This window comes from Barbus barbus (genome assembly GCF_936440315.1).
Source record: "Barbus barbus genome assembly, chromosome: 36".
In the NCBI taxonomy this organism is placed as follows: Eukaryota; Metazoa; Chordata; class Actinopteri; order Cypriniformes; family Cyprinidae; genus Barbus; species Barbus barbus.
The window spans coordinates 1,290,721-1,312,230 of record NC_136714.1 but is presented as its reverse complement, the minus strand read 5'-3'; the positions used below and the strand labels follow the sequence as shown (position 1 = coordinate 1,312,230).

At 38.4% G+C, this 21,510-nt stretch overlaps 1 protein-coding gene across 2 annotated transcripts in view; it reads left to right on the top strand.

The window, feature by feature from the left end:
• The window catches only part of LOC306856062 (dihydropyrimidinase-related protein 3-like), a 42,911-nt gene that overhangs the window by 19,895 nt on the left and 1,506 nt on the right, over window positions 1–21,510 (top strand). For both annotated transcript variants that reach the window (XM_079395044.1, XM_079395045.1), the window contains exons 4-13: window positions 1,348–1,512; window positions 3,602–3,663; window positions 4,026–4,106; window positions 4,605–4,673; window positions 5,041–5,161; window positions 8,991–9,147; window positions 10,091–10,232; window positions 10,648–10,818; window positions 15,000–15,179; window positions 20,687–20,843. In XM_079395044.1, coding sequence (XP_079251170.1) covers window positions 1,348–1,512; window positions 3,602–3,663; window positions 4,026–4,106; window positions 4,605–4,673; window positions 5,041–5,161; window positions 8,991–9,147; window positions 10,091–10,232; window positions 10,648–10,818; window positions 15,000–15,179; window positions 20,687–20,843 — 1,305 coding nt within the window. The remainder of the gene's footprint in view (window positions 1–1,347; window positions 1,513–3,601; window positions 3,664–4,025; window positions 4,107–4,604; window positions 4,674–5,040; window positions 5,162–8,990; window positions 9,148–10,090; window positions 10,233–10,647; window positions 10,819–14,999; window positions 15,180–20,686; window positions 20,844–21,510) is intronic.

Sequence of the window (21,510 nt, the reverse complement as noted above, 5' to 3'; positions counted from 1 at the left end):
ACAACAATATTAGGCTTCCGGCGACCACACAAAGCTCCTGTATGCATCCCACGGTGAAATTCTAGTAGCGTGGAAAGACAGCAGGCTTTTCTGACTGCTGCAGGCTACAGATCATGAAGAAAAAGTGACAACAGCTGGAGAATAAGAGTGGGTTGTTGTACAGTAAACATTGTGTTTACCAGGGACCGTTAGCACTGATTCCTTTTAGAGTAAAAATCCAGCTGTATACATCCCTTTGTTCCCAGAGGAATTGTGCTAGATCATACATGCAGATATGGAGACAATGAAGAAGCAGTGAAATATTGAGAGGCTCCTCACTGAATCTGATTGTATGTTCCTGGCCTAATGGTCCGAAAATATTAGCAGTAGTAATGCAATCTGATTCTGGGAAACACATTCTGATTCTGATTCTAAAACGATTCATTATATACTTTTTAAATTTTTTTATATTAATGAACGAGTTGACCAAATTTGGATTAAGAAATTAGAAACAAACAATGAATTAATACAACTGGATGGTATTTAGTTAGGAACTAACTAAAAATACAAGCAAATATAAAGTAACACTTTACAAATAATGGACACAAAGTAAGTATATGAAAGTTTTCCAGACAAGGACAGTCAGTGAGGGATAAAAAAATAAATAAATAAATAAAACAAGTACAGAATTGATTCAGAATCATTCAAAAGGGCCTCATGGTGCAGCAAGGAATCCCAGAAAATACTCTGAAATCATTATTGCAATTATATTTAAAGCAATAAATGAAAAAAAAAATAAACAAAAATAAAATAAATGTAAAATAAAATCAAGTTCCATTGACTCAGTCATCAAAAAAATGTTAATATTAATGTAAATCAAACCTGCTCCAGCTGCTTGTATGCAGCATCTTTGATTGGACTGTTATTAATATGCAGTGGATGCATCTCAGTTTAAATGAAATGAGCAAAGGCAAAGCTTTGGTTTGTTTATATGAAGAGATTTCTTTTATTTGGATGATTTATTTATTTGATTTGGGATTTGTTTGAAATTTATTTAGTTTTGTTATGTGACACAATTAATTTTCACAAATAAATGTGCAGCATTTTCTCTGGGCAATAATAAAAACACATATTTTCATTTATAATGTGTCCTAAATCTTATTTTATTATGGTAAGTATTGTGAATCATAAGGCATCGTGAGTTGAGTGAATGGTAACAATTTCTTGCTCTTAGAAAAATAGCCTTCCTAGATGATTCAGACAGCTTTAGAGCTCCAATTTACACACATTTTATTTACACACAAGTTATTTAATACAAATATGAGCTGTGTTGTCTGAACAAGCCTCTGTCATGTGTGTCACCTGCAGTGGATCATGTGATCCCGGAGCCGGGCTCCAGTCTGGTGGAGGCCTTCGATCGCTGGCGTGAGTGGGCGGATGAGAAAGCGTGCTGTGATTACTCTCTGCATGTGGACATCACCCACTGGAACGATAGCATCAAACAAGAGGCCCTGAGTCTCATTAAGGAAAAAGGTGGGAGATCTTTTACTATTACACATTTTTAAGATTGCTTACAGGCCTGGGGTGTAGTGTCTGGGTATGCAGGTGCATATGGGCCCGGGCAGATTGGGGGTCCGCCAAGCCGAGGGAGAACGCTTAATTGAAATGAGGGAGGAAATAGATCCCTGCACAGGCCTCAAATCTAGGCCCTAGTTGGGCCCTTGTCCCTCAGCTTATCAGAATACCCGAGTCTGACTGAAGCCCATGTTTTGTTTCTCTCTTTACACAGCTGCTTTTGCAGCCATTAAAACAGTTCAGTTTTGGTTATATTTTTTTTTTTTCGTTTCTTTATTAAGTTAATTTAGAAATATGTTTTGAACATTTTATGTTTGTTAAATTCAAATTTTTGTTTTTTAAAATAACGACCAAGCAGCCAGAGTTGAGCATATAAAACACTTCATGCATTTCACAATATTAATTAAAAAAATGAACCTAGATAAATGTGCGTTATTAGGCACATATTCAATCTTTGTGCGGAGCTACAGCACGCTTTACAGGACATGGAGGCGCCGACGCAATCACTTGCATTTTTTTTCTTAATAAGAGTGAAAACTGAAAATACGCCGTCATAAAATATCTATAGAATGCTTTAAATGACTACTTTAACATGAAATAATTCAAATCGAAAAATAAAAACTCTTTTAGTATGTAATCCGTAAAGATGCATTTCTCTCTAAAGGCGCGTCCAATGAGGAGACGGCGAGTCAGGATCGTCAGCTTCATCTTTGCGACACTGACTCAGAAAACACTAGTTTATAAATAAAGAATTCAAATATCTCCTTACTATTTTTTTCTGTCTTTGTTTGTTTGTTGTGCCAAGATTGTGTTTGCAAGCAGTACAAATAGCCTACAGCGGCATTTTAGTGCCATGTTGAAAAATAAATAACTAAATAAGATTAAAGTCATAATATTTTAAGAATGAAGTCAAAATTACGATAATAAAATCATGTTGCGTGAAGTTAATGTGAAAATTCCACCTATGCCTGTCATTCTTCACATTTAACATGAAAAACAGCAATAAAACGTAGGCTTATTGACATTTTTGAAGCTCTGATTGATCGATTTCATGAGAATTGTTGTGAAATTGTTCTCATTTTTTCAACATGCATTCAAATATTCATGTTTATTTTGTGCTGCAAATATTAAAGAGGAAAATATCATTGATGCCGCTTGAACTGAGGCGTATATAGTTATCTCACTACAAATTAAAGAGCGTAAAAACATATTGATTGTTTGTATTTCATCATAAAATTGACAGAAGGCTAAGACTTTGTGTTATAGTAAAAGTAACAAAGCACAAAGCTTATTGCGATTAACAAAACATGCACACAACATGCAAAACATTACGCATCTCTTTCAAAACTATTTTAACTCTTATAAAGATTGTGTTTTTGCACAGTAACTCTACAGCATCAAACAATTGGCCATATACACACCAAACTACACATGGATATGACCACTATTTTGTGTGTTTTTTGCTTGTTCAGTGTGCAGTGGAGCTGACTTGAGCTGTATAATGATACTATCGCCGCAGTTTTGCAGACTTGGTCTGAAGGTTCAAATTTGAATTGTTGAATTGTTCAAAAATGGTCTAGCATACTAAAAAAAAAAACCCCTCTGAAGTTATAAATATACGCAGTATAATATCCCAGAGGGAATGTGTTGTGATTTGACAAGTTATTTTTGGTCATTTGAACTATTTCTGAAAATGATGCTCAGAAACAAGCTGCTTTATTACAGCTTATCCTACAAATGAGCATGGAATCTGTTCTGCTGCATATTACCATGTGCAAACTAATGTGCTATTTTTTTTATTATAATAAATAGATATTAATAGTGACATTTATTTTCAGGTGCAGTATTTTCAGAAATCTTACTGAGCGTGAATCATCACTTTATATTGTTTAATGTTTTGCCCCATTCTCGTATTCGTAATGGATAAAACCTCCACCCTACTTTTTTTTATTTTCTAGTTTGAGAATTAGAAATGCATATCATTATGAAAAAAAAAAAGGTTGTGAATGCTGGCAGAGTTGATGATTTATTGGTTCTGTCCAAATAGGAGTGAACTCTTTCCAGGTCTATATGGCTTATAAAGACCTCTATCAGATGAGCAACAATGAGGTAAGCTAAAGAAAGGATTATAAAGAAACCATAGTTATTTTTTATTTATGAATGAATTTATGTATTAGTTTGTTTGTAAAAAAACAGAATAGTGTTGTGGATAAACACATTCTTTCATTCTTTCTGTTGGGAGTTATTTCTATCTGATCTGACCCTTAAAAAGGACTTTTGTTGGTGTAACGTTATGTTGTGTTTTCTGTTCACAAATCTCTCCTCACAGCATTTATATGAAAATGCCTTAATTTTCTTTAAAAACAAGATTAGAGTAGATTTCCACCATTCGTACAGTTTACTTTATCTCACTGTTACAAAAAAGTTGCATTAAAGCTATTTTCACTCTATTTCTATGTGTGTATGAACAGCTTTATGAGATCTTCACCTTCCTTGGAGAGCATGGAGGAATTGCACAGGTCCACGCTGAAAATGGAGAAATAATCGCTGAGGTATGTGAACCTTATGAATATTAAAGAGGTCATGAAATGGAGAATCAAAAGACGTTACCATGCATTAACGTGTGTCATTGTCATATATAAATCAAGGAGGAGTCCATCGATCACAAGAGCCATACTGCTGTTAGCTAAAGAAAGAGCTTTTTTGGTGCAAAAAACGATATAAAAATCTGAAAGTGCATTTTATGTGAATATGTAAGGACTCGTGTAAAGACATTGTTTGTGGTTTCTGCATTAGTAAATCGATTAACATCACACTGTTCCTGTCAGTAGGATGAAAACCATCTGTTCTCTATATTGTGATTGTTTTGTATACAGACAGCAATCGTAGATGGTTCTCTTTATAATTTAAATGATTTGATGATTACGCAGGATAAACAGTTCCTTTAATGGCATTGTTCATGCACCACATATGTTAAAAAAGCATGCATAATACAGGTACAATGCAAAGAGTGACAGAACAGAGACTCATCTCGTCTGTGTGTTGTTCAGGAGCAGAACCGTATGCTGGAGATGGGCATCACCGGACCCGAGGGACACGTTCTCAGCCGTCCAGAGGAGGTCAGTGAGCACAAACACAGTATAGGAGTTTGTTAGTGCTATAACATCACTGCAGGCCCTGAGAAATATTTGATTCTCAATGTAAAACTCACTATAAGACACGGAGCTTTATTAAATCTGTTGCATCAATCTGATTTCATGTTGAAAACTGTCCAAAGATTGAATTAGTCTGGCATCAGTCTATCAGTGATCTTTCGCAGACATGATCCTTTATCTGGCTTTATTGAGGTCAGCCAAGAAAGTGGGGAGGGGAACTAGATTTGTAAGGTATTTTAGCTGTGCGTAAAACTAAATCCAAAGAGTGTGTGTTTGTGACTGTGTATCAGCTTTTGAGTTAGGCTGAATCTCTGTGTGTGTGTGTGTGTAGCTGGAGGCTGAAGCAGTGTTTCGAGCCGTCACTATTGCCAGTCAAACCAACTGTCCGCTCTACGTGACCCGTGTGATGAGCAAGAGCGCTGCTGACATCATCTCACAGGCCAGGAAAAAAGGTACACAACATCACATACATTTAAAGCCTGATCACCAATCAGTAAAAACAGGAATATGTTTAAAATACATTTACTTCATACTAAGTACAGTTCAAATCTATTAACATATTTACTGACATATCGCTCGAGAAAAATTCTAATTAAACTTTATTTGGAGTACTGCTTGTGCACAATGCACCTTTCTCAGTATTTAGCCTGAAATGTGTATTAATGTCACTATTGATGAGTATTGTATGATTTTGGAATAATAATGGTCTTTAAATGCCAGATGTTTAAAGTGTAACTGAAGTATACTTGCAATATCTGCACTTTAGCACAATCAAATATCCTTTAGTATATCTTTAGTTAGACCTCAGCACTACTTCTGCTCAATTATAGTGTATTAAGTACAAAATGAGTTGTTCTAATTTAGCAGACTTTAAGTATACAAGTTTAGTATACTAAAAGCACAATTGCAGGGTACTTTTATTAAGTATATAAATATGTAAATGAATTTGTAGTATACTTTGAATAAAATAAATGTATTTCAAATATGGTTTAGTATTTTTATTGTTCACTAGGATGGTAAATCATCAAACAATAAACAAGGTAACACTTTATTTTAAGGTGTCCTTATTACACGTTACAAATAAATTATGCATTAATTACATGTAAGTAACCCTAAACCAAACCCTAACCATATAGTAAGTACATGTAGTTAATTAATATTGCTCAGTACTTAAATGTATAATTACACTGTAACCATAAATTAAAAAATAACATAAATAATAAAATAATTTAACAAAAAAAGCCTTTAAAGTTTAGATGTAATGAATGTCTCATAATGTGGCAATATGAATATAAATGTCTATATATATTTTTTGAATAATGGACAGAATCTATTCTTATTTCAGTACTATAGCAAAAACCGTTGCAAGTACTTTTTTATTTAAATATTAAATAAATAAAATTGTCTGTTACTGCTATTAATAATAATAAGTAAATAAAATGTTAAAACATTAGCATATAGACGTTAAATATTGTTTGATTATGTAATTGCGTTGCATTAAAAAGATCAAATGAATGTAATAAAATGACAAAGAAACACAGGTTAGCACCAAATCAAACATTACAATTTCAGATTCAGTCACACATTTTAATATAGTCATACCTCCTGAAACTTTGCAGTGTGTATTTAACAGCATGAAAATAAAACTTTTATTTAAATTATGAATGGGTTGTATACAGAACTCAAAACACTCCCTTTATAATCAGTGAAAACTCCCATTACAATAAAACAAATCTATCTGTACTGCGCAATGAATCTCGTTTACATCATGTTTATACTTTTTTTTCAATTTGCAACTTACTTGTGACTTGAAAGACTCTGATTGGCCATTGTGCTCACGTGCTCAACATACATGTCTGTGATTGGCTACAAGCTCTAAGCTGCAAAAACACATTGTAAATAGAAACCTTTGACACTCTTCACAGAGCGTTCTCACAGATATATGAATGTTGGAAAGCAGCTGCTGATTAGTCGCTTATTATGTACTTTTGACAACACAATTTGTAATATTTACCACATTTCATATAGAATTGTGTGAATACAAGCAAAGTTCTGGAGAAGTTTCCGAGTGAGCTGAGGTTTCTGGGAAACAAGGTGCAGAACACGATGAAATGTCTGATAAAATAAGAAATCACAGCAGGAGCATGTCAGCAGCGTAACGCTTGAGCTTTCACAGATGTTGACTAGTTTACACATCTCATCTGAGTTAAACCTCTGTTGAGTTACACTCATCGTTGACATATATATTCATGACAGTAATGACCTTCGGTTGGATAGCATGTGTGTAAATAACAGTTTAATTATTATAAATGTATTATTATTCATTTGTCATCTGTCTATACATTATTTGCACTCTATGAAATGTTATATGCACTGGCCGTGTCTGTTGTAAGGTTCCACAATCCGTCATTATAATAGCTCTTGCTGTTTAGTTACTGTAAATCATTCAGATGCAATGCTCTTGCTATGGGAGACTCATACAGTGACCTAAACAGATGCAATGCATGTAAAAGGACTCTTCCATTTTAAAAAGTTAAGCATTAAATGGCACAGTTTTAGAGAAGTGTCAAGTACTCAGGAGTACAGAAGCCAGCTGATATAGTTTTAGACAACTATGGTTTTTTAAATGCAAATAAAGTGTAAATGCCACAAATAAATAAAAGTGTAAATGTTAAGGCTGTAAACGTACTGTATATATATATATTAAAAAAAAGGAATTAATTGCATGATATGCCAGTTAATCACAGATGAAGTTTCTCCTCTGGCTTTTATTTCTGGACTTCAGTTCAGTTATTCCCAGTGTAGCTACTGTAAAATTACTTAAAGAATTAATTCAGCCAAAAATGAAAATGGTCATATATTTAATCATTCAAAAGCGGTATACTGGTGATTTGTCAGTGAAATCAAAAAGAGGGAATTTTGACAAATAAATGAATAAATCACAGGGCTGTAAAATGATTAAATTCATCAAATTAATTACAGATTTACAATTATTCAGATTCAGATATGTTAAAAGGAAGCTCAGCCGCATTTGCTTGATATGCAAGAAAGAACTGGTTCAGTGGTTCTCGTGCATCAAGCAAGCACTTTTGAGCTTCACGTAATACCACAATTCATGTGTATGGGTGCTGATCGATGTTTATATGTGATTAAATGCTAAAATTAAATCATATAAAGGGAACATGACGGTGAAATAATTGGGTGAATGGGCTTTCAATGGAAACATCTTGCAGATTTCATTAAAAAAATATTTACATTCGTGTTTTGAAGATGAATGAAAGTCTTATGGTTTTGGAATGTTGTAAGTAAATGATTACAAAATTCTAATTTTTGGGCAAACTAATTATTTAGTGTAGTGTAGTGTAGTGTGCAACAGTTTTATGTCTCTGAAATGGTTGCTATAGCATTCCCAAAAGTGTGGTAAAATGTCTATTACGCTATTCATCAATCTTCTGGTGTGTTCAATTGGGTGCTCGTGGCCTAATGGAAGTCGTGGCCTAATGGTTAGAGAGTCGGACTCGTAATCGAAAGGTTGCGGGTTCGATTCCCCGGCCGGCAGGGATTGTAGGTGGGGGGGGGGAGTGAATGTCCAGCGCTTTCTCCACCCTCAATACCATGACTGAGGTGCCCTTGAGCAAGACACCGAACCCCCAACTGCTCCCCGGGCGCCGCAGCATGGCTGCCCACTGCTCCGGGTGTGTGTTCACGGTGTGTGTGTGTGTGTGTGTGTGTGTGCATTTGTTCACTACTCACTGCTGTGTGTGTGCACTTGGATGGGTTAAACGCAGAGCACCAATTTCGAGTATGGGTCACCATACTTGACAATACGTCACGACTTTTAATCACTGTCTTTAAAAGAGACACAAACCTGTGACATTCTAGACTCTGCCTCTTTATTCTTTCTGACTGTCCTGAATGGAGACTAAAACTTTGATGAAACTGCACAGAACTAACTTATAAATCTCCACTGACACAATGGTTTTAATGAGTTTTGCAAATGTCTTTGATGCATTTACTTGCTATAACAAGCATCACTGGTTAAACTGCTCATACATAGGTTTAGGGATTTGAACAAACCCTACTTATATAATTCATCCCACACCGTTTGTGCTCAGATCATGGGGTTTATTGAGGAGAAGTGTGCTGGTACTTTTCTGAACATTTGGACGCATGATTTTTGGCTGGAAGACAAAGAAAAAAAAAACTGATGAAAAAATATTGTAGATTTGCATTGAAGGTCATATTTAGACCAGAAGATCATAGAGAACTGTGTATTTCTAGGTAATGTGGTGTTTGGCGAGCCGATCACGGCCAGTTTGGGAACCGATGGGACTCATTATTGGAGCAAGAACTGGGCAAAGGCGGCGTCTTTTGTGACCTCACCACCCCTCAGTCCTGACCCAACCACTCCAGACTACCTAAACACCCTGTTGGCCAGGTAAACACAAGCATATCCTAAAATATATTACATCATATTACAATACAGTTCTGTCAGTTAGTTCTTAACCGGTCGGTCTTTTAACTTATAGACTACAAAACCATTGACTAGAAGTCATTGATTGAAAATATGAAAAACAAAATAGTTTATATTTGAAGTTTATTATAAAATATTTAACTGATGGACTGGCCATCCATCCAAGGTGTCTCTACCTGTGGCCAGAGATGCTGGGATACACATTTAAAAAAAAATATATATATGTCTAAAATATTATTTTAATATATCTGAATCAACCTCACTACATTCATGTTTACCACCAAAACTACTTTATATGGGTTAAATAAGGTAGAAATATCTATATAAAGTACCACTTTACTGCACTTTACAGTGTAGGCAGAAATTTGTATACAGAAATGTATCAGTCATTGAATTATTCACTCAGTTTAGTCATTGAATAATTCAACAATTTTTTCAAAACTGCTGGGGCTTTATTTATAAAACGTGCACACACAGAGGTTTGATTATAAATTGTGTACGCTAAAATCCACACCAACTTTCATATTTATAAAAAAACGGTCTTTTTGACTTGGAAAAGTGCTTTGTGGCAAGTCAGGGTCTAAGCAGGCGTACACACTTTTTGCATTTGCAATTTATGATTCTGACATCTGAAAGAGGCACAAAATAAGTGTATGTTCATTCACTGAATCACATGTATGCACATTTGAGATCAGTGTGGGATGGTTTCTACACAACGCTTTATAAATGAGGCCCCTGATATACAGAACAGTAACGCTCTTGCTCATGTGATACCACAGCACATCAGCTAAGACTGTAGCACAGACCTCAACAATCTGACTTTTTATAGCTGTACTATTTATAATTTTAGGTTAAATGCCATCAGTTTCAAAGTTTTGTCTGTTACGTATACATTTGTGTGTTTCAGTGGTGATCTGTCGGTGGTGGGCAGCGCTCACTGCACATTCTCTGTGGCTCAGAAGGCCATAGGGAAAGACGACTTCACTCAGATTCCTGAAGGAGTGAACGGAGCGGAGGAGAGGATGTCCGTCATCTGGGACAAGGCTGTGGTGAGGATCATTCTACTTCACATTCTCAGATCCAGAAAATATAAAATATCTGAATATTTACTCAATACATTAACTTTTTCCCCACCATTGACAGAATTTTCCAGCTTTCCGTGTTTTCACTGTTATACGGTGTGGGGCGCTATTACACATCTTCTAAAAGAGTACTGAATCTTTGGATCAAACCTTAGAGTGTAAAATAAGATGGCAAAAACATTCCCAGTATGACAGTATATTATTTGGCTATTTTTTGTCGTTTGGAAGCTGCATTCAAAATCCACTTGGCTCAGAAATCTTGCCTCTGCCTAATGTGGATGTGAAAATAGGGCCCTAAATCTTATATACATTACCTTCTTCTCATAAGTGTACTTTAAAGCTCCAAAATAAAGCAAACACTGTCTGTTTTTCCTTTGCTCAGGTCACTGGTAAAATGGATGAGAACATGTTTGTCGCCGTGACAAGCACCAATGCTGCCAAGATCCTCAACCTTTATCCACGCAAGGGTCGGATAGCCGTGGGATCAGACAGCGATCTGGTTATCTGGGACACAGACGCCGTCCGGACCATCACTGCAAAAACTCATCATTCTGTAGGTGCTCTTTAAATAAATCCAGGGAACGCACTATATACTCACATTTCAGAGAAACATCTAAACATAGAGAGGGAACTGAAGCTGACCTTCACTGACCGTCCAGTTCCTCTGAGCGGAAATAGATGCTTCTAACAAATCAAACTGTGTGTTCATACAGGAACCCCTCATAAATAAAACCGCTGGATAGAAACAGGCCACAAAAACAGGAGATATCTGACAATCAAAGTTTCCTTTTGTTGCCTTATTAAGTCTCAGCAGACCTTTATTACTGTAGGAATGTGTTGATAAGTGAGAGAAGAACTGCAACTCTGCAAGCATCTCTTTTAATGAACCAACCACTAACACACAGCTTTGTGCAACAGACATAAATGATATCTCATTTCATGCAGCTTCAAGCTTGCAATCGATTACATATAACAGTTTCACTAATCAACTAGTGAATTTCATAAAGAGAACTTATTATGGAAATGGTATACTATAAGAATTTACTTAAGTGCAAACTGAATGTAAAGTTTTCAGACACTTAACTGCATGTTATTTACAGTTAAATTAAAATGCACTAGAGTTTCCATTTATATTAAATGCAGTTAGTTAGAACTCTCAAAACGTAAGTGCTTTTTGACCCACTTAAGTAGGACATAAGTACATCTTTAAATGTAATTTCATAATTACTTCTGTTGTCTTTGAAATATTTTCATGATTACTTATATGTAATAACGAAGTTGCAATTTAGTAAATTTGTGATACTCCACCTCATCTGTAGGATAGTCCAGAGTGCTTTATGATCTTTCACACTCAAGTTACCAGTACTTTCTGACCTCCTCATATGTCCATTTTTTCAGCTTTGCCGTATTTTGCTTTTATTAGTATTTTCTTTCCTCTTCTTCGAGCAGATGTTAAAGCCAACAGCTCAACTGCAATTTGTTAATTCATGCTAGCAAATCATGCTAAAACACTAGCAATGTGTTAAAATATGCTAGCAGTGAAAAACGTTAAATCATGTTAGCGGCTTGCTGAAGCATTTTAGCAATGTGCTAGAAGATATTAATAACATTTTATTGACTTCAATTAAAATCTTCCATCGCACTTTAGTTTAAGGTCAAACTCTCACTATTAACTATAACTTTTTGCCTCAATAAACTAGTAATTTGCTGCTTATTAATAGTTTGTTAGGTAGTTGTTAAGTTTAGGTATATCTAAAATATGTTCATGCAGAATAAGGGGCGGTTCACAGAGAACGCGTCTAAAAATGCGAGACGTATCGCTCAGGAATGGTTTTAAAAAAGCGCAGCATCGAATGCCTCCACCATGTTGCCATCAAATAAAACAGTTGTCATGCCAACTTGCTTCTGTAAACAAAAGCTTGCAATGCTTGCCCCGCCTCCGGGCTCTTCTGATTGGTCCACTGTTTTGGAACTGACATTGATGAGCGGCGCTGAGTGTAAAAGTTTAAATTCTTTTAACGTGACACAATGTCTTAAAAACACGGCGCTCATGTACGAGATGCTGCAAAAGATGCAAGACGCGAGAGCACCAGTCATACATGTCGGTCTAGCGCGCATTTACATAGAAAAACGATGGAAAAGTAGAGCATTGGAACTGAAAAAACTTTAATACGTGCATTAATACGTGCTTTATAAGTACTAATAAACAGCCAATATGCTAGTAACATGCATGCTAATAAGCTACTAGTTAATAGTGAGAATTGGTTTTACCAAATCTTCAATCTTAAAGCTTTTCAAGGTTATTTCAAACTTTCAAACAAGGCTTTGTCAAGCCAACATCAAAGTTTGTTTACAAACTTTTCTCATCTAGTTACCATTGCAATGAATCCACAATTTGGACAATTTTTGGGTCACAGTCCAATAGAAGTTCTGAAGAACCTGCAGTGAGCGATTTATCAAACATCAGCATAAGAGCATTAAACTGCTCCCACCGGTCACAATAGTAACCGTGAAAAAGGTTTTCATTTATAAAGCTCTAAAAATGTTGGAAAAATATTAAGGGTCTCAGTGCAAATTGTGTCACATGACCAGAGCAGTTTAATTCCTGTTTGCGCCTTGAGAAGATGATGGCTGCATCAAAGCTCCAAAACAAAAGGCTAGTAAAGTATGTTAACATAAAGATATGACAAAGAGTTTTGCTACACGTTATCTTTAGGGTGTCTAGTATTAATATATGAATTCACATATATTCAGTTTTGTTGAGTGAGGTCATAGAATGAGTAAGCATCTCGATGGTCACAATAGTTACCGGTGGAATAACAGTGAATTTAGGTATACAATATAAATCCAATTACAGTTGTTAGTGAACATTGCACTAAAATGTTGCAATGACAAAATAATGCACTAAATTGAAAGTTCAAATGTAACAAATAACTGTAATACTGGTAGCACTAATATAACAATTTTATGATATACGTTACAAAAAAGAAATACATTGTTGGTTGTTTTTCACACACTTTCCCCCCCCCCCAAATTTTTTTATAATAATGATTGATTATTTCAAAGGGTTATTAATGACACATCATTTTGGATATTTTCATGCCTGGGGAAAAATTTGGGATTAAACGGGTTAAAGAGCTACAGATTGTAGATTTGAGTGAGATGGGAACTGGAATTTCCTGAGCAGATTCTACAAGGACTAAATATGTGGATCGTTTAAAACCGTTGGGGAAAAGATTCAGCAGAACTCAGGCGCTGCCAAAATGACATCACATTTTCATTTCCTTTTCGGCCACTTCTCTAGAGACCGTTACACATCTAAACAGCTCCAGCTGCCATTACTTTCAACTGTGGATAACATGGCTGATGTTTATTGATTGTTTATTCTGTGGCTCCGTATCCTTGGTTCCCGTGCTCTGTGAAGTCACCTCAAACATGATTTCATCACCTGCCAGAAAGCCTTGTGTTTGTGTTATTCTACATGTCATTTCCTGTTCTCGCACACAAAGGATGGACGAGCGCCAAATTTCTGTGGAAAGACTGTGGATCATGGCGGGACATTACTATAATTATGATATCCACTAGAGATGAAGAAATCAGAAAATATGGGCGTAGTAAACTAAACAGAAGTGATGCATTTTAGAGAAAATGGTAACAAAATACAGGTGGCTGTGAGTGTGAGAAAAAGACGAGGAAATAGAAAAGGATGTTTTTGTGATTCCTCTATCCAGCTGTTTGGCGAAGAGGTGAAGAATGAGAACGAGAGTGAATGAAGGAGGCCAGAGTCGTGAATGCAGTATATTTATGCATTTCAAATGCAATTCAGGATAAAAAGCCATTGTGCAAATTTAAGGCTATTAATATATCACTGCACTGTATATGCAGAAAAGGGATTCAAATATGAACAGTGTGGTGGAAAGTTACTTTTAAAAGTAATTAAAAGTCACTAAGCAAAAAACACAGCTTTGGATCGTTCAGGTAACAACACAGAATTAAGAATCAAGTGTATGTAAACTTTTGAACGGAGTCATTTTTATAAATTCAACTATTATTTTCTCTATATATGTAACTGTGGCTATATGTCAACATATTTTATGTGAAATATCTTATTCAGGTCAGTACTAAATAAACAATAACATGCATTTTGTATGATCCCTCTTATTTTGGTAAAATAATTATCATTTTGAAGATTCTGAAAGGTGTATGTAAAGTTTTGACTTCTGTATGTGATTGTGCACAATAATTGCAATGAATCAAATGGTTAATTTCAATGTAATAGTTAAAGTGCCCCTATTATGGGTAATGAAAGGTACATATTTTGGTTTCGGGAGTCCCCAATAACAGGTTGACATGCAAGCAAGGTCAAAAAGCACTTTCATTTTTACTGCTCCAAAAGCAGCTCCTAGTGGAAAAGAATGAATTTGCATTTTCATTCAGACCAAAACGAAAAGACCAACATGTGGCTTGGGATTCGTTTTAAAAACGACTTGTTTCAATGATTCAGAGTCGACTCTTTCTTTTGAGAGTCAATAACTTTATGCATGGTGCACTTTCAGTTTTAAAACTTTGCAGGATGTTTTCATTCACTTAGAGCTGTGTTAAACACCGCATGAAAGGTAATTTTCAAAAATCCATAATAAGGACAGTTAATACAAAGTTGGTCCAAAAGCAACACAGGTACACAGGTGTTACATACATGAGCTTTCTCAGCATGTTGTTGTTGTGTTGTTCTAGGCAGCGGAGTATAATGTGTTCGAGGGCATGGAGCTGAGAGGTGCACCCATGCTGGTCGTCTGCCAGGGGAAGATTGTTCTGGAGGACGGGAACCTGCACACGACCGCTGGCACTGGACGTTTCATTCCCTGCTCCCCATATCCGGACTTCGCTTACAAACGTGTCAAAGCCAGGAAACAGGTACAGCAGACCCTGATGACCCTGGACACGTGTGACAGTTGCTCATTAGTTTTACAGTGAAATTCCAGTTGTTTTTAATTCGGCAGTTTATCATAATTTCCTATAGGAAAGTCCAATCTAGTTCCTCTTCAGGAACTCGAGCTGCATCGAAGCGCTATGGGAACGCCTTCAGCGTGACCACGCTCTGAATCACATGTGTAATCTGTCCAAAGGATGGGCGAGACATCACAGGCGGGTGACATAATCAGCCAGGAAGCATAAAAGCATGTGCGGTGGAACCGGCGTCAGCTTTTTGTCATTCAGCAACTGCTACTCTGTGTGTGTCTGTCGATCTGTGTTGTGAGTCTTATTTAGTGTTGTTTGTCCCTACACAATCACTTGAAATAAGCTCCACAAACTCTAAAAGTGCAGAGAAAACTAAGCACTTGGGCGTTTGTCACTGCATATGCTTGCTCTCAGAGGGCTCTCTTTGAGGAGGGAGCTTTCACCAGCGTTCCTCACGGTGCCGGCCCCGCTTTCGCCGAGGCGATCGGCGGCTGCGCTCGTGGGAATCACAAATAGATCAGGTGGAGGGAATGAAGACGGGCGAGCCCCTATCTTCTTCCTTTCCCATCAGATCCAGCGCCCGCTCTCTGGGATTGGAAGCCCGCCTCACGGTTTCTTCTCCCCAAAGAGAGGGCTCGACGCTCCGCCTGTCTTCCTCTGAGGAGGTGGACGTGAAGGACGTCGATGAGCTTTGTAAGCTGCAGTGTTTGCACAAGCATTGTTTGCACAACAATAATATGAACGATGATCTCGCGGTTTCGGTCCCGCCACTGCTGAGGCACGGCGGTGAGTGAGTTTGCGGGGATTGCACATAGATCTGACGGACGGGCCCGCAGGTGCGGTTCTTCCCCCTTTGAGTGAGAGCTCGCTGTTGCAGCGCGCGTTGCCAAGGCGACCGTGTTTACTTGTCTGGTTGTTTTTCTGCATTTAATTTTGAGGAATTAAATGATGTATTTCATCTAACTAGGAGAAGTTAGATGTGTATGTATATATATATATATATATATATATATATATATATATATATATATATATATATATATATATGTGTGTATAGAAGCCTCTTGGGATAGTCTCGAGTGAGAGCACAATGTTTTACCCTGCTGAGATGGTCAGCAGGGGCTGCTGGGCGGAGTGTTCCAGCTCCTCATTTAGGGCCGAAGGCTTCTAGCAAAAGGCGGATCTGCGGACCGTCATTCTTGCCGGATAGTCTTCGGCTAACTGTGCGTTCACACCGCCGGAGGCAAGAGCGTCAAAATTCACCCTGGCCGCCCTGACTGCGACGCTGTAGAAAAGATTCGTGGACGCGCTGACGCTCTGACGTAGATCGTATGCTCGTCTTGTATTTAAAGGAGCCGCAAAGGAAACAAGCAGGTTAATCTTGTGCAGACTGACCACAAGTAGAGTATAAATTAATATTTGAAATGTGAAAGTGAGAAATGGATCGATGGAAAGAACTTAATTGTAGTTACATGTTTGCTAACCAAATAAACCAATTAAAAGCCATTTGTGTGGTGTGGATTTGTGTTCATGGTTAAGTGCTAGTCTAATTTCAACATTATAGGAGACATTTACTAGCCTTGGTCTTTAATTAACATTAATTTGTGTGCAGCCTACATTACAAACTGTCCAGATTGAAGTGTGGCCTTAATGCAATTGGTGTTGTTTTGAGCAAATAAATTGCATTCCCGCTGAAAAACAAACGTTGTAGCGGGAAAATGTCCTCTATCATTTTTATTTATTTATGTCCCTGTACACAAACAGGGACACGTCAAATATTATCGGGAAACCCGCCACAGCAATAATTAATCTCTCTTCCATTTTGCTTGGGAACTAATGTGGTCGGAACCAAAGTTTACAGGACTGCGTTCTCTGGAACCCTCTCAAGCGGAGGACTTCTACATTCCGATTGGTTGCCGCCCAACCGCGTCATAGCTCATTACCATAAAGTTGACCTGATTTCAACTCTCCTCGACGCTCTCACCGCCCAAGACTCGCCGCGCCGCTCTCGCCGGAGCTCGCCGCCGGCTCACATTGAAAATGAATGACTTCCGGCCACTTTGATGCTCTCGCCGCCGGCGGTGTGAACGCACAGTAAGACGCCCTGCTGCCTATGGCCCAGGACTTTTGAGGGCTGGCCCACCCTGCCAGTGCTTCAGGGTGCAGCGGTCTCCAGCGAGCGCTTCTCTCAGTTGTTTCCGCCCGTAAAACATAGCAGAGCTGAGAGGCTCGCCGCCCCCTCGGGGGTCGCCAGAGCAGCTGGTTCGGTCATCTCCTGCCGGTCCTCCGCTTCAGGGCACCGAGCTAGCAGCTCTAGGCACACCAGAGGCCAGTTTCGGGAGACTGGTTCCCTTAGCAGAGGGTTCATGAGGTTTGCTTTGGGGGCAAAGCATACCAATATTGTTCTTCCCCTCAAAATGGTCACTGCAAGGCCTCCTCTCGCTGCTGAGAGTTTTTGAGGCCTCCGCTTGCTAGAGCTCCTCTAGGACAGTTATGTGAGTGGTAGGCTCTAAGTGAGTCTCCTTACAGGATGTCCAGCGTGTGGAGCGTTGTAGACCTCCTCTCGATTTAGAGAGTCAGTATGCAGAGTTCTCTGCTCCGAGAGCTTGACTGTTTTGGCGAGTGTCGTCAGGTCTCCTCTCACTTAGAGAGTTTTTGAGGCCTCCTCTTGCCAGAGCTCCGCTGGGGCAGATATGTGAGTGGTAGCTGCACCTCCTCACAGGATGCCCAGTGTACGGAGTGTAGTAGGCCTCCTCTCAATTTAGAGAGTCGTCATGCTGAGGCCTCCGCTCCAAGAGCTCGACTCTTCAGCGAGTGTCGTCAGGTCTCCTCTCACTTAGAGAGTTTTTGAGGCCTCCTCTTGCCAGAGCTCCGCTGGGGCAGTTATGTGAGTGGTAGCTGCACCTCCTCACAGGATGCCCAGTGTACGGAGTGTAGTAGGCCTCCTCTCAATTTAGAGAGTCGTCATGCTGAGGCCTCCGCTCCAAGAGCTCGACTCTTCAGCGAGTGTCATCAGGCCTCCTCTCGCTTAGAGAGTTTTAGAGGCCTCAGCTCGCTAGAGCTCCTCTAGGACAGTTATGTGAGTGATAGGCTCTAAGTGAGTCTCCTTACAGGATGTCCAGCGTGTGGAGCGTTGTAGACCTCCTCTCGATTTAGAGAGTCAGTATGCAGAGTTCTCTGCTCCAAGAGCTCGACTCTTCAGCGAGTGTCGTCAGGCCTCCTCTCGCTTAGAGAGTTTTAGAGACCTCCACTCGCTGGAGCACGAGGCCAGAGAGCTTATGTCTGTGGTGATGAGGATGCTTTCAATAGCCTCGAGTCCTCTGCTCTCCCCTATCTTGGGGACCAAGACTCACTTCTCAGAAGTTGACCTTCGGGACACAGGCCCTGCCCACTTAGCCACTCGTGGCCCTTTTTTTCTCTCGCCCTAGCTGTGCTCCATCCACACTGGGCAGAGATTTGGAAGTCCGGCGGCATGGGCATCTCGTTCCTAGTTCCTCGAGGGAACGAGACGATGCATCTCGGGGCCATATTTCGGGGATCCCTGCGAGCGGTTGCTTCATTCCCTGAAGCTGACGCCGGTTCCACCGCACATGCTTTTATGCTTCTTGGCCGATTACGTCACCCACCTGTGACGTCTCGCCCATCCTTTGGACAGATTACACATGTGATTCAGACCGTGGTCATGCTGAAGGCGTTCACATAGTGCTTCGACGCAGCGTCTCGTTCCCTCGAGGTAGGTTTACATACCTAGAGATGTTCTTTTTGTGGTTTCTTGCCCTGTAAACAGTTTAAACTGTGGCCCCACCATCATGCCAAAAGCAGACAGAAGGAAGCAGAAGGTTTAGAAAGAAGCCGTATAAAAGTGTTCAAAAGGGTTCAACATGAAAATATAACACTTAAAGAGATATTACACCCAAAAATTCAAACTTTGTCACCATTCACTCACCCTTACTGTACTAAATCCATTAGATTACATAATCATTACATAATCATTGTCAAAATACAAATGAAGATATTTTTGATGAAAGCTGAGAGATTTCTGGCCATCCATAGGAAGTCGTAATTTTCAAGCTTCAAAAAGTTAAAAATAAATAAATAAAAATCAATATGATTCAGGTGGTTTAATCCAAGTCACCTGTAGATACATTATTTGTTTATATGATAAACATTTAATTTATGCTTTTTATTCACATAAAAACACTGATCTGCGCATATACTGTACCTATAGATCATGGTAAACAGAAGCTCAGACATGCTTGTTTGATGAATGTGAATCAGTGAGTTCTATCCCAATCATTATAAAGTCATTCAAATTATTATTCAGAAATATCTTCATTTGGGGTCTTATGGGTTTGGAATGACATGGGTGTGAATTAATGGAATAGTTTACCCAAAAGATGAGTTTGTTTCTTCATGGGAACAGATTTGTAGAAATGCAGCATTGCATCAGTGTCTCAACAATGGATCCTCTGCAGTGAATGGGTGCCGTCAGAATGAGTCCAAACAGCTGATAAAAACATCACAATAACCCACAAGTAATGCACACCACTCAAGTCCATCAGTTAATGTCTTAAGAAAGCTGCATGTTTGTAAGAAACAAATCCATAATTAAGACGTTTTTAACTTCTTAACTTTTTTAACCGTTGCTTCTGGTCAAAATCCATAAGAATGCTTCCTTCTGTGAAAAAGTGTTCTGGTCTGAATCAGAAGAGAAATCTGCACAGATCAAGCACCGTTTACAAGCCAAAACAGCTCTAAACAAATATGTGGGTGGATTTTGATGGACATTTTCACTGGAGGAAACGTTATAATGGATTATAGGGTCGTACCCTATTTAAAAATGTCTTAATGATGCATTTGTTTCTTACAAACATGCAGCTTTTGGCTTCTTAACTGATGGACTGTAGTGGTGTGGACTCTCATTCTGACGGCACCCATTCACTGCAGAGCATCCATTGCTGAGACACTGATGCAGAGACACATTTCTACAAATCTGATGAAGTTAATTAAAAAAAAAAAAGTTTGGGTCAAATATCCATAATGCCAACTGCTTTGCCTGGAAAATCTTGAATAGATATTTGAATGTTTTTAATCTTTTAGTTCAGATGATTTTAAGTCGAGTCACAGTTTGTTTTTTTTATCTCCCAGCATTTTTGTCCACTGTTTGTTTTAAAACAGCAAATCTAAAAAAATATCTTGCTTACATTGTACAAAAGAGAGATGATAATACGATTGACCGTCTCAACTATCTGTCTGACAAATCTGGAACCAATTTTCAACACGACATGAAATTTACAATTTACGTGAGCACACAGTTGCCAAAAACACCCACATGAGGATAAACACATCCATGGAATGTATTTGCAAACACCCAGACTTGCCTTTCTCTGTCTTTCTCTATGAATGGTGTGCTGCACAATCCTGTATTAAACTGAAGCGCTGTGTTTGGGTTTCTTCTAAAGCTGGCCATTCTGAAGGCGGTCCCCAGAGGCATGTATGACGGCCCCGTGTCTGACTTTTTACCCATGTCGAGGGGTGGCACGCCATCTGCCTCTGCCCGTACCTCACCCACCAAAGCCCCTGTGAAGAACCTCCACCAGTCTGCTTTCACACTGTCAGGTAACCCTGGGAAATGATGTCTCATATTCATACAGCAGACTTCTTTCTGATGTAATTATTGATGGGGAAGATTTATGTGTCTTGCACTTCTGGCAGATAGTGGGATAAAACATATCCTGCAGCTCAAATAATAGACCATGGAGCTACAGTAGCAATGCCAAGGTCATGGGTTTGATTCCCAGGAATGCATGGACTGATAAACAAACAATCTTGTTAGAGAAGCAATGTAATTCGTTTAGGATAAAAGCCAAATGCATGAATGAAATACAACAGATGCAGAACCCAGTGTTAATCCATAAAATGTTTGGTTATTTCTAGAGTGAAAAGTGTAAATATATGCATTGAAACTCTTATATAACTTTATATAATTATTTTCTTGTTTACAGCTCACAATTCTGAGTTTATATGTCCCAGTTCAATTTTTTTCTATATTTCTTTTTGCCACAGAATAATAAATTAAAAAGGTAATTGTAACTTTTTATCTCACAATTCTGACTTTTCTCAGAATTGCACATTTGTATCCTACAATTCTGAGTTTATATCTTGTAATTCTTAAGGAAAAGTCAGAATTTTGAGGTAAAAAGTTGCAATGATTTACATTATTTATTTTAATCTTCTGGCAGAAATGGGCCTCTATAGAAATATGCAGGAAAAATGCATAAAACAA